This window comes from Lepidochelys kempii, chromosome 6 (genome assembly GCF_965140285.1).
Source record: "Lepidochelys kempii isolate rLepKem1 chromosome 6, rLepKem1.hap1, whole genome shotgun sequence".
NCBI classification, from domain to species: Eukaryota; Metazoa; Chordata; order Testudines; family Cheloniidae; genus Lepidochelys; species Lepidochelys kempii.
Window position 1 is genome coordinate 27,576,843 of NC_136385.1, and position 15,205 is coordinate 27,592,047.

The 15,205-nt window shown below is 43.0% G+C and overlaps 1 protein-coding gene across 1 annotated transcript in view; it reads right to left on the bottom strand.

The window, feature by feature from the left end:
- TH (tyrosine hydroxylase) overlaps positions 1-9,804 on the bottom strand; it is a 32,167-nt gene extending 22,363 nt beyond the window's left edge. Inside the window, exons 1-2 of the mRNA XM_073347255.2 lie at positions 9,715-9,804; positions 2,090-2,299 (exon numbers count right to left, since the gene is read on the bottom strand). Of these exons, the coding sequence (XP_073203356.1) occupies positions 2,090-2,299; positions 9,715-9,804 (300 nt within the window). The remainder of the gene's footprint in view (positions 1-2,089; positions 2,300-9,714) is intronic.
- Positions 9,805-15,205: the final 5,401 nt, after the last annotated feature.

Below are 15,205 nucleotides of genomic sequence, written 5' to 3' on the forward strand. Positions count from 1 at the left end.
TGTCCCCCAATAATCAATACCTTAGCATTAATCTGACAGCTCTGATTGCATTACCTATGCGTTGGCTGCATGTAATGCATACAGCAGAGTGAAACCAGCCTCCCTGCAGCCTGTTTCATGATGAGGCAAATGTCATTACACCCGTCTGTTTTCATATCTTGTACCTGCATTGCCAGAGGGATCTGAGAAATGAATCTTCCCCAGTTGTAACTTGACACGCTTGTGGCTTTTAAAAAAAAAACTTTCTCTGTGTCAAGCTGAGAGAGCACTTCTGCTGAGAGAGCTTCTCATGCAATGAGTAAATTGCCCCAAGAGGAAGCAGGTGCCGTTTGAATAAAAGCCACCCTGAGCTCTTGCCTGACTTTTTAAATTGTTCTCTGCTGCTTTGGAATATATTTTACACACACACACACACACACACACACACACACACATACACACAGACAGTGTAAAATAAATACCACCCACATCTACTAAGTGCAGGACACTATAAAATTCACAGGATGAGAATCACACGGCATCTCATGCCAGAGAAGTTGTAAATTGCATTTGAAATCTGTTGTTGATGCGCTTCTGAGCCTTTTCTGGCAGCCGCAAACTTCCTAGAAAGAGACAGCAACTGTGACCAAGACCAACAGGGCTCTCAAATGCTTGCCTTATGGACACTTCTGGTCCACAGATCCCACTGCAAAGGCAATATGCTACAGGAACCCAGGGTTAAATACTGTTAGTTGATACATTTCTATCCTGCATCCATCCATCCTTCCACAAGAGATACAAGGCTGCTTGTGGTCATTAAAGATCCCAAGATGCTTTCCATAAGATTAGAAGAGGTGTCCTGATCAAATTTTAGTTTGGGTAATTACTAACTAAACTCCCCCCCACACACACGCAATTTCAACTGAATATTTTTTCTTTTCTACCTGTCCTCAACTGTTTTGTAGTGTTGCTGTGTATTGTTAATGATGGTCAGGTTTCACCCCCAGAAGTGGCTGCATTTCACCGGGGACTAAGGTGTTACGCACACACATACATGCATATACAACCTAATTCTTGTCTCATTCACACCACGGAAGACAATGGAATTAAACCTATATAAATGAAGAGACTCAGGCTCATGATTTGTAATCTGCTTTTTAAAATTTCTGCATGAAAGGTTCTATATAAATTCCAATCATTATCTTTGACAACTGGCTAAATAAGCAGAATTTACCTGTGTGAGTTTCCATCCCTGGTACCAATGTCATAGATAATGCTACTTTTAACTGGGAAAGCCCAATTAATTACCATCTCCCTGTGCAATTGTATACATTGGTAAGAAATGCTTCTTGTCATGGGCATATTCAGAATGCAGTAATGAAAGAAATCAATGCAATATTTGAAAGTTTATGGACCAAATTCATCCCTGAGGTAAGTAGGTATCATTGACATCAATGGGCACTATGTTGATTTATGCTCATGCTGAAGTTGGTCCAGTCACTTTGACTGAAGTTTAGTGAGGATATGATTCAGAGATGGGCAGAGCCTTGAACGAGGGGGTGACTGAGGCTATGTGAGGGAGCTGCATGATTCATTTACAATCTCTGTCCAAACTCTGCAATCTCTGAAGTGTTCCAGGTTTGCTATAAAGGTGGACAACAATGCAGAGTGTGGGTCATTAGAGGGCCCCATGAGAATCAGAGGTGAATACAAATCCACAGTTGTTTATATTTTAGTTGTGCTGGGTACTGGCCTACTCTGGGCAATGTTCAGTCAAAGGCAAGCCCAGAGCCTGGAATTACAATCACAGCATTGTCAGGCAAGGGGTCTGTCTCATTTGTATTGGTCTCCCTGGGGAAGAGTGTGATAGAGACACCAGTAAATGAATAGAGTGTACTGCTTAAGTTAATGCGACCATTGATATTTGAATTCATCCAGTTAAGCCCTGAAGAATTAAATCAATAATTCATACTAGGGAGATCTTAAACTAGACCCTTACCTAGTTGAATTCCTGTGAGTTGGCAGTGTTCCCCCATACTACAGCAACAGACCTTCCACCCACATCAAATGCAGTGTTCACTGAGTGCAGTACAGGAGGTTAGCCGCTCACCTCAAACACTTTAAGTGCGTGGGAAAGCGATGAAGTCTTCGCTCCCTTAAGCATGAAGAAAAGGTTCAACATGGCCTTCCCATCCTTCTCCTCAAAGACAATCGTTTCTGTGGCCTCTGCAGCATCTGTGGCAGCGGCGGCAGCTGCCGCTTCTCTCTCCTTCCTGGCATCCTCGATGAGGCTCTGCCGTCTACCGATGAACCGTGGAGACTGGAAGGAGAGCAGAGTTAAAAAGCAGCAATCTTGTCCTTACGACCACCAAGGAACAATGGGACTCCCATCACTGGATCCCCATTGTAACACTCCTTCAAGGACGAGCAGAACCGCTCTTATTGGAGACAACTAGAGCAATCTGGCTCTGCAAACCTCAGTCTAGGTCCAGCCTCTTTTCAAGGTTCTGAATTTGGCAGTAAGTGTAGTCAGGCACTGGAGCTGTTCCACTGCAAAACAGGATCCAAATAATTCGGGTGGCAGAGCAGTCATAGACATTGTTGTAAGTAGGGCCTGATCTCTTGCCCATTGATGTCAATGGAAAGATCTCCCATTGACTTCAGCTGGGGTTGGATCAAGCCCCAAGTGACTCACGCCTTTTCTTCTGGATGCCGATTGAGGCACGTTGCCTTTGCAGTTGAGGTTCCCCCAGTTTAGACTCCCTACTATAGCTAACCAAAAGAGTGTATTTCTTGTATTACTAAGGTTGAGCCTGGGTTTTTGCTCTGGGCATTATGAATTCTATTGTTTTCGTGTGTTGTTTCATAATAAAGAAGCTTCTTCTAGAGCCTTGAGACACCCTGAAACCCTGGCCTCTACTGGAGGCAGAAGTCCAGATCTCACAAATGCCTACTGCAAGGAGCTGAGTATCTTCAACTCTCATTGGTTTCAATGGGAGTCACAGGTTCCCAATGCCTTACAGGGTTAGTCCTCTCATGCTGTGGTAGGTTCCAGTGTAGAGGGAATATGCCAACCCACCCATTTTTTACTTGTGATCCTTTTATTCACTGCCACCGAAAACAGATCTTGGACCCCATTCTCTGTTGATGTAATTGGGCTAGATCCATTTACACCAGTAGAGAAACTGATCCATCCCTTTTTCGCATGTGTCTTATGTGCATTCCCAAACATTGAGGCAGGGGTATGTCTGTGGAGGTTTATGGACTGCAAATAGCATCTTTTATAGGCTCCCTGGGTTGTCTTTTTTTTTTACCACTTTTATCAGAGAGAATAGTTTCAAATCCATCTGAAACGGCCCTAACTGGATTATAAGAGAGCAAGATGGTCCATCTAGAAACTCCCACCAGGCTTGTGTCTACTGCTCATTATGGGATCATACATTCATGATGTTTTGTTAGGTCTGACTGGAAAAGCTGTAAGTCCATCCCAGCCACGACCAGTCAACCTGGCCTCAGCACACTGCTGGTAATATACCTCCTTCCCAGGGCATGACTTAGCAACAGAGTAAGAATGGGTTAAGCAATAAAACTGAATCTTTACCCCAAATTTGAAATGCTATTTATTTCTGTGCTCCCTGATTGCAGGGAAGAGTGGAAGGAGAAAAGCTGTTTCAGCTATTTCTGGCCAGGCCGGAAACAGGAAGCATTGTGAGCACCTAAGAAAACCTGTTCCCAACCCAAGTTTGCAGGCATAAGAGATTTGTCTAGTTCAGATAAGATGTTGACAATATCCCAAACTTTTGGGTGCTTTTCCAAAGGGAACTCTTATTTGTATGACAGTAGCACATAGAGACCCCAGTTCAGCTCAGGACCCAATTGTGCTAGACATTTTACAGGCACAGTAAGAAAGTCCCTACCCTAAAAATGCTTCCAGTCTAGAGGACAAGGCAGAGAAAGACTGGGAGAAGTGAAATATTATCCCCATTTTAGAGATACGGAATTGAGGCACAGAGAGCTTAAGTAGCTTGCCCAATTTTGCACAGGAAATCTGTTACACAGCAGGAACTGAAGCCAGTTCTGAGTCCCAACTCAGGACCTCAAACATAAGCCCTTCTTTCCTCTTGTATTGCAAAATCTCTGAACTTTTTGAGGTTTACCCACTCATAGTTCTTCAGATGTGTTGAATATGCCAACAGGAGGACTAATAAAGATTAGTCCTGCATACAATAAACAGTCACTGAATATTTTGCTCCTTACAGCTGGGTATATGTGAGCTTCCTTAGGTGGGTAGTAATACTAAAGCCTGGTTTTAAAGCTTTATAAAATCTCTCACTTCCTTTTTCTCCCCACCTGCTCAAGTGCCTTTATTTAATTAGTAGAGCCAGGTGCAAACCTCACTCACCTGTTGAAAAAAGAGTTCTTAACAGTTTTGAAAGCATTTGTTTTCATAATAGAGAAATTTTCTTTCTCACTGATCGTTTGTTTTCTTTTTTCTTTTTCTTCAAAAAATTGAACATTTTCTACGTCACAATCGGAAGTTTTCAAAATTCAAAATAATAAAAAAAAACCTTAAAACTGTCAGAAGAATCCTACCACATAACTCATCCTATCTACTCCCCGAAACCTGATGATGAATGATGATAACTCAGCATGACAGAAAGAAGACATGACTTATGAAGAAACACAAAGAAGACTAATACCAAGAGACTAAAACCCAGATGGCTACATTTTTCAGTTAGTTTCCATTGAAAATATTTCAAAAATGTCCATAAGTCTCCCAAAAGGCTTTTGGGGGGAAAATTTAAAAAAATCTTGCAAAATTTAAACCAGCTCTACCATTCAGCCTTCTTTTTTTTTCTTTTGTATTTTTAATTTCCTCCACTGACCCAGTGTATTTTCTTTTAAAATCATTCACGCATCTTATATGCAGCCAGTCTCAAAGCTTTCCTCACATTTTAAACACAGGCACTTATCTAGTTTTCTGTTTTATACCATATTTTTATACATCAACCCATGCACCAGCCCCCAGAACTTTTTTTATTAAAGATTCGCTTATATGATGCTATTTGAAGCTTGTCACACGTTTGTTCCTTGCAGTATAAAAGACACACATCTGAACAAATAATCACAGGTTATCTGCATGATCAGGTCCACAATGGGGTATAGAGGACTGGGTATGTGTTCATGTCAAAACAGAAAACTCATCTAACAAATATATTAGGTCCCAATTCAAGAAAGCATCCCCATTTAGGAAGCAGTTAAGCATGGGTTTAAATCCCACTGGAAGTGCTTAAAGTTAATCAAATTAATTTAAACTTCCCACGATAGAAAGAACAAACACCCCTGTGCAAAACCAGCCATCTGTAACAAATCAATTCCTCAACGTTCCAAGCCAAGCAATGCTTTAACAAAAAGACACATCTTGCCCTGTGCCCTGAAGTTCAACAAACTTTAGCTTTGGCTGGGTAGAGGAAAAGAGAAAGAAGGAAAGAACCATGCGTGACAGATGTAAATCACAGCATCTAATGGACAACTGGAAAGGGCTCTGAAAGCATGATCTTGTGTTGTATGAAAATCAGAATAGAATCAGCAGATCAGATCATTGATAAACATCCACTTGACACAAGTTGCTTCCATTCGGTGAGTTATGCTGGCATTCAGTCCCCAACATAATCAGACATTGACACTGCAGCTTTGCTAAAATTTACTATGTGACACCTCCTCCTCTGCATGATTAAGGCTGGCTTCACGGATGTGCAGCAGACTGCATTGGATCTAAAGGGAATCAGTTTTGTTTCCTCTACAGCTGGTTACTAGAAAGAACTGTAGAATCATCCTAGCAGCTGGCAGGCAGTCACCTGAACATTCACTTAGTATGTCTGGGTAAGTTAACAAGATACTAGATTTTGTTTGGGAGGGTCTGTGGTTGCGGGGAGGAGGAGATGATATTTGCCTGCCATCTCCACGGCTTATTCTATTCCGTCTGCTTGCTTGCTTTCCATCACACTGGTCTCTCTTCCTTTACCCTCCTCTTTGCTATTTTTTTAGAATGTTATTAACCCCTTTGGGAGTAAAGTTGTAACTCAGTACAGTTGCACAGGGTTTTCATTACCAGTTGCAAATTAGATACACACAAACAAAATTGATTCCTCTTTCCACACTGACTCTTCTCCCAGTAATGCTTGTTTTTATTAGGAGTCGTTATTGAAAGGTATGTTTTGAATCAGCTTGCAGATTAGTTCATCTCATGTGTATTTTAGAATTCTTACTACAGTAAAAAACATTACTTTTGTTCTGTTAAGCATCAGGTTGCTTATTCTGGACTAGATTCTGAATCCATGATTGACATTTTGTGGTACTTTACTCCTCCAACAGCCCCCTTGAAATTGTGGCAACTCAGCGGGACGACTCAGTGTGAATAAGGATTCCAGAGTATGGCCTTCTGAGTTTGAGTAACCAGAGCAACTTGGCTTTTCCCCTGCTTATAATTTTCAAGAATCTAGGAAACAGAGAGGATTTTACTTGTTAAGAACATTTACTGTAGCCTGGCATACTGATCAATACTGAGTCATTATTTCCTTTTGCCAGTATAGCTTATTTGGTTCAGGAACTGATATAAACAATACTAGCAAAAGCACTTTTTTGCTGATATAAGCTGCATCTCCAGTAAGGGGGTTTGACGGTCCAGTTATACTGTCAAACCCTTTTTAGTGTAGACAAGGCTTAGATCCTCAATGCTTTGAGACAAGCGCTGTCTTTTCGTTCTGTTTTTGTACAGCGCCAAGCACAGCAGGGTCCTGCTCCATGATCATCATCATAATAAAGGAAATGCAACAGCTCCTTTAGAACAGGGTGAGTCTGTGGGGCAGGGGTCAGATCACTGACAGGATGTTAAAACACTGAAGCAAGATGACCGCTTGTCCCAGACATAGAGGTCCAGATTTCTAAAACGATATAGACTTTGCTGCGGTCAGCATCACAACAAGTAAATGATTCAGGAATCTAAATCTCACTTTCAAAAGGGATTTAGGCACTTAGGAGTCTAAATCCATCAGTTGGCTGTGAGATTTAGACTCTAAAGTACCTAAATCCCTTTTGAAAAAGAGATTTAGATTCCTAAATCAGTTAAATGTGATGCTAAGCATATCAACATTGAAATAGGTTTAAAAATCTGGGCCAAACTCAATAAATAGCAGAAATGCAGGGGCAGAGCCTCAGTTGATTTAAATCTGATTAATGAATAATGGGAATGTGGAAACCTTCTGCTAAAGGTGCAGTAAAAAGGATAAACTAAAAAAGAAAAGACAGAGTCTTAAATGTGCATTTCAGATTTGTCATCTGTTATTAAAGCCTAACAATTTTGTTCTGAGCTTTTCCAGGTCCCCTTCCCTACGAAGGCAATGGTTTTTGAAATAACTTGAAGTCTGATATAAGCTTGTCAGTGCTGAAAGCAAAGTGAGAAAGGTGGGGGGATGGGAGGAAGGGGTCTATCATAATTCAGGAGCAGCAGCTTTGGTAAAACAGTACTTAAAGCCTTGCATAATGACAGGTTTCAGAGTAGCAGCCGTGTTAGTCTGTATCCGCAAAAAGAAAAGGAGTACTTGTGGCACCTTAGAGACTAACCAATTTATTTGAGCATAAGCTTTCATGAGCTACAGCTCACTCTCTAAGGTGCCACAAGTCCTCCTTTTCTTTTTGCAGTACTTAAAGTGCTCCCCTCAGCAGCCCAGCTTAATTTTTAAATTAGCCCTTTGGGCGGAGGGAGAGAATCACTAAAAGGGACAAAAGGAGACAACACAATTTCATTCTGAGCTTTTCTAAACACCCTTCCCAGGGTGCCATGAAGGAGACAGTATTGCTAAACAAGACCATTCAAGGTCACGTTTGTCATTTAAAGACTAAATACCCACATGAATTGTATTACAGCACCAATTAAATGCCCCTTCATTGTCAGCTCCTGCTGTTACCATAGACAGAGGGATGTTCTTCTGAGCATTAATATGGCAATCTGGAAAGTGCCAGTGTTCTAAGAGTTCACTACTACGCCAGCCAAAGTATTCTTTTGCTGGTCTAAGTTGCATCTCCACTAAGAGGGTTCTAAGAATTAACTACCTTGTAGTTCACTATGTGCTAGTTGGAAAATGCCAAAGTGAGATATGGAAACGCCCGTGGTTTTCAATGATTGTGTACTACAGAAATCCTGCTTACCTCTTCATTTCCTAGCTCTCCTTCCCTTCTTTCCTAGCATGCTACAGTGTCTAGGAAACTTTTCTGTTGTTTGCACAGTAGCTGATTTTACAAAACACACAGCATTGCACAGAACGGAGGCAAGGGTGGGTCAGCAAAATACAGAGAGTAGAGAATGGAAAGCTCCATTCCCTGCAAATAACATATCAGAAGTCAAACCCAGTTTTACACACAATATTAAATAACAATTATGTATTGGATTAGATGACCTCGGCTATCTTTTCTTTCCAGGTCAAATATCTGTGGTTCTGGAAAGTGGTAGGAAAGAGGGGAACTTTAATTTGGGGGGTGAAGGTTATGTGGGGCAGCTCTCATCTGACTCTGCTAGGGAAAAGGTTGTACGGTCACTGCTAGGAAAAGCAGAGGGATATTTAAAACAAATATATACTTTACAGCATAGACAAACTCTAAACTTATCTTAAATCCAGATTTTCAATACATGCTCTTTGCACACAGTAAGATCCATTTAAAAAAAAAACTTTACAATCTCCTACCTACTGATAACTGGGAAAAACCATAGAAGGCACTAAACTGAGTTCGCCAAATGCAGGTGCTAATCAAAGCAATCACTTGAGATCCTATAGTGCCCTAACTGTGGGGCATTAGGAAGTTGTTCCATAGGTTGGCTGCCCACTGTAATAGACATCTAGAAGAGAGGGAGACTGCCACAACAAGGGACAAACTATGCATTAAAGGTTTGATCCGACAGAATGCTGCGTGCCTTATCGTCTCATTGACTTTAATGTCTCCTAGGGACATCAGTTGATGCTAGATGACAAAACTGTTTTTAACTAAAACGCCCTGCATGTCCCTAGTGCCAGGACAACTGAATCAGTGTATCTGAAACTCACCTGGATTCAGATTTTAAAGGTAGTTTAAGACTCAGCATGAAGTGTTATCTTCCCCTCACTTATAGTTATATTGCATGCGGGATTGTTCCACACACTGAGCCGATGGTCCTAAATCTCTGTGGGTGGAAGCAGACCCTGCAGTAATTACATAGTAACAGTTAGCAAGTTTGCCTGAATTCCCACCACCTTGTAGCTTCACTGGAAAAAAGAAAGACGTGTTTTCTTTCAATTGGCAAAGAAGAACACTCTTTGGCTTAGTGCTGTGAAATTAATAAAACCTAGAGAGTGTTTAGATTTTCAAAGTGCATTTTTACCCTAGGGATTCCTTGTTATTCTTGTTTTCGCTCTATTGGTTATTCTAGTTTAAGAGGGCAGTTTTATTATATTATTAGTTAAGGTTATTTGTTTTCCAATATTTATATGTATTGTGTATTAGTTTGTGTGTATGAATTATTGAGGCTGGATTTGATTTCTGATTTGCCAACCCTGAGTGCCTAGATGCATGTGTGCAGTGATGCTTTCAAAATAAAGTGATCATTCTGTTAGTCCATCTAGCTATAGTTGCAGTCCCTTGTGCAGCTTTAGTCATTCTGGAGACTACTGGGTATTAGTGGTGGTGGGGTTGGGGGGTTCTTACCATGATGGCCTCGGCTTGCTTGGAGTCCAACTCTGACACCGCCCTGCGGAAGCCTTTGGCTGAAGAAGTGGAGGAGTTGGGGGTTGGCATCCTTGCTGTCGTACTGGCTCTGCTCTCAGCTTTGCCTCTCCTTGCCAGGCTTTTATAGGGCAGGTCTGACGTCAAAGACCCTTTCACATCCCCCCCCCTTCCCCACCTCCCTCCCTTTAGCCTGAGGGGGAGAGAAGAGAGGGGGGGATGTGGACGAGAAAAACGCTTCTGTCCCATTAAATCTAATTGCTACAAAGATTGCAGACACCCTGCCTCTGCAAACCAGCCATCAGCCTTTCTCCTCCTGCACCCAAAAGCTTTCGCTCTGTTTCTCTTTCTCTCCTTCCCTGCAATGGAGTTCACTCCTTGGTCCTGTGCGTTTTATTCTCCCCCACTTTCTTCTCCAGTTTGGGCTACGCTGAGCTGAAGTGCTTTAATGCTGCAAAAGAATAAAACCAAGGGAGAAAAAGAGTCAGACCATTCTATCCTTTTTAGTCTGCAGCCCTACAATAATGTAGACAAAATAATAATTAATAATAGAAATGAAATAGGACATGGCATGCTGACTTTGGACCTGATTCTGAGCTCACATACACCCCCGCTGGTGTAAATCAGGAAAAACTCTGCTGAAGTCAAAAGGGTCAGATCTCCAGATGCAGTAAATTGGCACCGCTCTCTTGACTTCAGCACTGATTAAGACCAGCTGAAGATCTGGCCCAAAGGGGTCAGACTGGTGTAAAACCAGCGTAAATAAGACTAGAATCCTTGGTAGGAGAGGGGGAAGGTTTTTTTAAATTAAGAAATCTAATTGGAACAATAGGAGAAGGATTCAGGGTTTTGCTCCGTTTGCTGTAATTACTCCAAACCCAATGACTCGAAGATCCATGGAGCTATGACGATTCACACCAGCTGAGGGGCTGCCTCGGGGATTTGGTGTTGCTACAACTTCCTTTTTGGACTTATTGGAAACAACTTTTGATCATTTTTAAAAATGGCGTTAATGCATTTTGCTGGCTTGCAAGCCTTAAGACTGAGAGCCAGCCAGCGTGAAGGGTCATTGCACCATTGAAGTCAATGCCATTATGTCAATTTGCATTAGCTAAGGAGGTGTCCCAGAAACATTCTCTTGTTAATTACATGGGCCGCAGCATTGTAAGACTCATGTTATCTCCCTAATGGGCTCCCAACTCTGGCTGGGAGGAACCATCATCAGTGGAGAGTTGATAGGCTAGTCTTGATGGCCTATCCGGACCTTAGCCTCTCTACTAAGACTACCAAGTTGGTACCAATGGTACTGGTGGTTGCCATGTTGTGTCATGGGTACTCCCCCATTGAGATCTAGACTTACTAAGCCCCATTTATAAAATGCTTGATGTCTCTTGATTGTTGCAGTTTTGTTGTTTGTCATCTACTATAGTTAAATTGGAAAGTACAAGGAGCATGACAAAACTGTATCAGTGCACAGGGATATTTTTGACCAGCACATTGGTGGGTGTACAGCAGCTTAGCTTTCTTGACATCAGAGTTATACCAATTTACACCAGCTGAGGATCTGTCCCAATACTGCATACAAATACATTTCAACTGAATTTGGTCATTTTGGATTCCAGTTGCCAGCACTAAACACGTGCAAATACCATTGTCAGAGGGTGAATTGGCCCATTTATGGGGGAGCAGGGTCTAGTGCACCTGTGACTCGATAGCTGCCTCTCAACTGGGTTTAAATGTACACATCTGTGCCAGAGAAGTGGGGAAGTCAGGAAGGGATAGATGACAGCTGCCTGGGGGCAGAGGAGAGAGAGAAGGAGACGAATAGTTGAGGGGAAAGAGTACCAGGAAACCAGGAGGAGAGCAACGAGATAGGAGGAAAGATGAGATAACTGGCTCTGTGGATATGGGGAAAGCAGTGGATGTGATATATCTTGACTTTAGCAAAGCTTTTGATACAGTCTCCCACAGTATTCTTGCCAGCAAGTTAAAGAAGTATGGATTGGATGAATGGACTATAAAGTGGATAGAAAGCTGGCTAGATTGTCGGGCTCAATGGGTAGTGATCAATGGCTTGATGTCTATTTGGCAGCCGGTATCAAGCGGAGTGCTCCAGGGGTCAGTCCTGGGGCCAGTTTTGTTCAACATCTTTATTAATTATCTGGATGATGGGGTGGATTGCACCTTCAGCAAGTTTACGGATGACACTTAAGCTGGGGGGAGAGGTAGATATGCTGGAGGGTTGGGATAGGGTCCAGCGTGACCTAGACAAATTGGAGGATGGGGCCAAAAAAAATCTGATGTGGTTCAACAAGGACAAGTGCGGAGCTCTGCAGTTAGGAAGGAAGAATTTCATGGACCACTACAGGCTGGGGACCAACTGGCTAAGCAGCAGTTCTGCAGAAAAGGACCTGGGAATTACAGTGGATGAGAAGCTGGGTATGAGTCAGCAGTGTGCCCTTGTTGCCAAGAAGGCCAGTGGCATATTGGGCTGTATTTGTAGGAGCATTGCCAGCAGATCAAGGGAAGTGATTATTCCCCTCTATTTGGCACTGGTGAAGCCACACCTGGAGTGTTGCATCCAGTTTTGGTCTCCCCCCTGCCCCCACTACAAAAGGGATGTGGACAAATTGAAGAGAGTCCAGCAGAGACCAACAAAAATGATTAGGGGGCTGGAGCACATGACTTACGAGGAGAGGCTGAGGGAACTGGGGTTATTTAGTCTGCAGAAGAGAAGAGTGAGGGGGGATTTGATAGCAGCCTTCAATTACCTGAAGGGGTGTTCCAAAGAGGATGGAGCTAGGCTGTTCTCAGTGGTGGCAGATGACAGAACAAGAAGCAATGGTTTCAAGTTGCAGTGAGGAAGGTCTAGGTTGGATATTAGGAAACACTACTTCACTAGGAGGGTGGTGAAGCACTGGAATGGGTTACCTAGGGAGGTAGTGGAATCTCCATCCTTAGAAGTTTTTAAGTCTCAGCTTGACAAAGCCCTGGCTGGGATGATTTAGTTGGTGTTGGTCCTGCTTTGAGCAGGTGATTGGACTAGATGACCTCCTGAGGTTTCTTCCAACCCTAATCTTCTATGATTCTATGAACCAAGAGCTGATCATGATGAGTGCAAAGGAAAACAGTTGGGAGGCTTGTGAAGTGGTCCCAAGGAAGAGTGAAAGAACCAGCATTGTCAATGTAAGCTGGCCGCAGAAGCAAGCAGTTGATCCTAGAGGGAGGTCCCAAGGAGCAGAGGTAGGACTCACAGCAAGGAAGCCTGGGGAGCATAACACTGCAGAGTGACCTGAGTGGAGTGGTGTGGGAAGAACCCAAGAACGAGGGGTTGGTCCTGGAGGAAGGTTCCTCTGAGCAGGGATAGGAATCAAAGGTGAGGAGTTCTGGGGCAATAAAACACTCTGAGGAGATCCTCTTTCAGCAGACCTAACTTGGGGCTATGGGAGAAGACTTGTGGGAGAGAAGTGGGTCTTGGAATTATCAGGTAGGAGGTCTGGAGAGTGGGGCCATGGCTCAGGGCAAAGGAACTTGGGTTGGCTAGTTAATGACTCTTGAGTGGGTGACCTGGGAACGGTGACCTTTGTATGGGATTGGAGAGCTGCTACTTTGTAACCCTTATTTTACTTGGGTGGTTTTGAGAGAAATTGGTTTTACTATTAGGACCGTGGCACTTTATATGAATGAAAGGATTTGAATTTGCCATTAAGAAAGACAATATTCGTTTGCACGTGTGAAGAAAAGGGAAACTGAGAAAGACATATGGTTATGCCATGGCTTGCTGCAGGAGAGTGGCTTTAGGAGGGGCAGCCTCAAAACAGAGGTAAAGACTGAAGCAATGAGCAAAGTACCAGACAGGGAGTCTGCTATCCCAGCTATCAGTCACCTCTGCCTCCCTGATCTTCACGTGCAGTACCCCTTCTCTCATGTTTTGAGCACCGAGTTCTTTCCATGCCTTTAATTTCATCCCTAATCCCCTCTGTGTCTCTCAAACCTACTGTTCTTCCTCTGTTAAACACTGGCTGCTTGAAATGTGAGATGAAAAATAATTTTACCAAACTGAAGTGCAGGACAGCACTTCAGAACACAAGGAACCTTTCTACATCCCCTTCCTGAAGTCAGATCCTGCCACGCTGTGTCTATCATAGAACCAAAGCAGGCCCCTGTCCCGCTCAGTGTCTATGTGCTACTCCCATTGATAGTTCTAGGCACTGTATGAAGGGGAGAGCAGACTGAGGTATACACTATAGATGCCATAAAATATTTTGGAAAAGGAAGCAGGGAGTGGCATGTGGCCAAAGCCCTGCTGAGCTCCTTGGCTGTTGGAATGGCACTTGGGGGCTACTGGCAGAGAGAAACAAATTAGAGTATTTAGTTTGTGATTTAGTTTGTGCCAATGGCTGAAGTGGCCCCTGGCGAGCAACTGGACTGGGGTGTGAGGAGGAAGGGGAGCAGTGTGTGCCAGGCTTTGTAGAGATATCTTTGTTCGTTTCTTTCCTCACTGGATCAAGCGCTGAACACAGCACGGCCAGCCCTGTGGGTTGGGCTCAGTATGTGGGTTATTGTCTAAGTATAAACTTTTCCAGCATTTGCACTGAATATAAATTTGCTTGACCCCCACTTTGGTTAAAGTTCTGACCAAGAAAACATTTAACTTGAAAAATGAAGGGAGAGTCCTACAGTCCTTCACCCGTTTTTCTAGGAGTGTGCACACAACCTCTTTAGGCTCACTCTTCTATCAGGGCTAGGATTCACAAGGCTTTCCCCTGGAATCCCCAACAAAATCTCAAGCAAACAGTATAACCTTAAATGCCCTACCACCCTTTTGTGGTCCCAGACGGTGATTGCAGAGTTCCTGTCATTTTCCCTGCAGATCCTTTACTACTGTCAACTTCCTTTCTTTATATTAACCCACAGCTTGGATTGATCAATAATTGGGGCTGGCCAACCCACCAGCTGAAGCCAGGTACCTTGAGCTCAGTAGTTCTAGTTATCCATTTCATGATAGTGGGGAATACATTCCCCATCACAGGATGATATTCTTAGCCATATGAAAAAAACAATCCTTTTTTGAACTCTGCTAAGCTCTTGACCTCCATGGTATCTTGTGGCAATGAGTTCCACAGACAACTTTTTCACACAATCAGTAATTAATCTAGGATTTCCTTAGAGGCATCTGCTGGGAGAAATAGAGTGAAACTAGGGTAAAATCTGGGACCCTCTAAAATCAGTGGCAAAATTCCCATCAACTTTAATATACATCAGGATTTCACCCATGGTCAATAAAAAGATTTTGAGGTCTGAATGCTCATGGAGATGGAATTTAAGATTTCTGTCCAGGAGAGGCCAGTCCCTCAAACTGAAGTGACTCACCTCTTCCTTTCTCCTCTGTTTCTTCTATCCCCTTTTCAACTGACCACAATTTGGCCTCATTTTATTACTGTATCCTTTCTAAAGGTCTCTGTCCCCACTC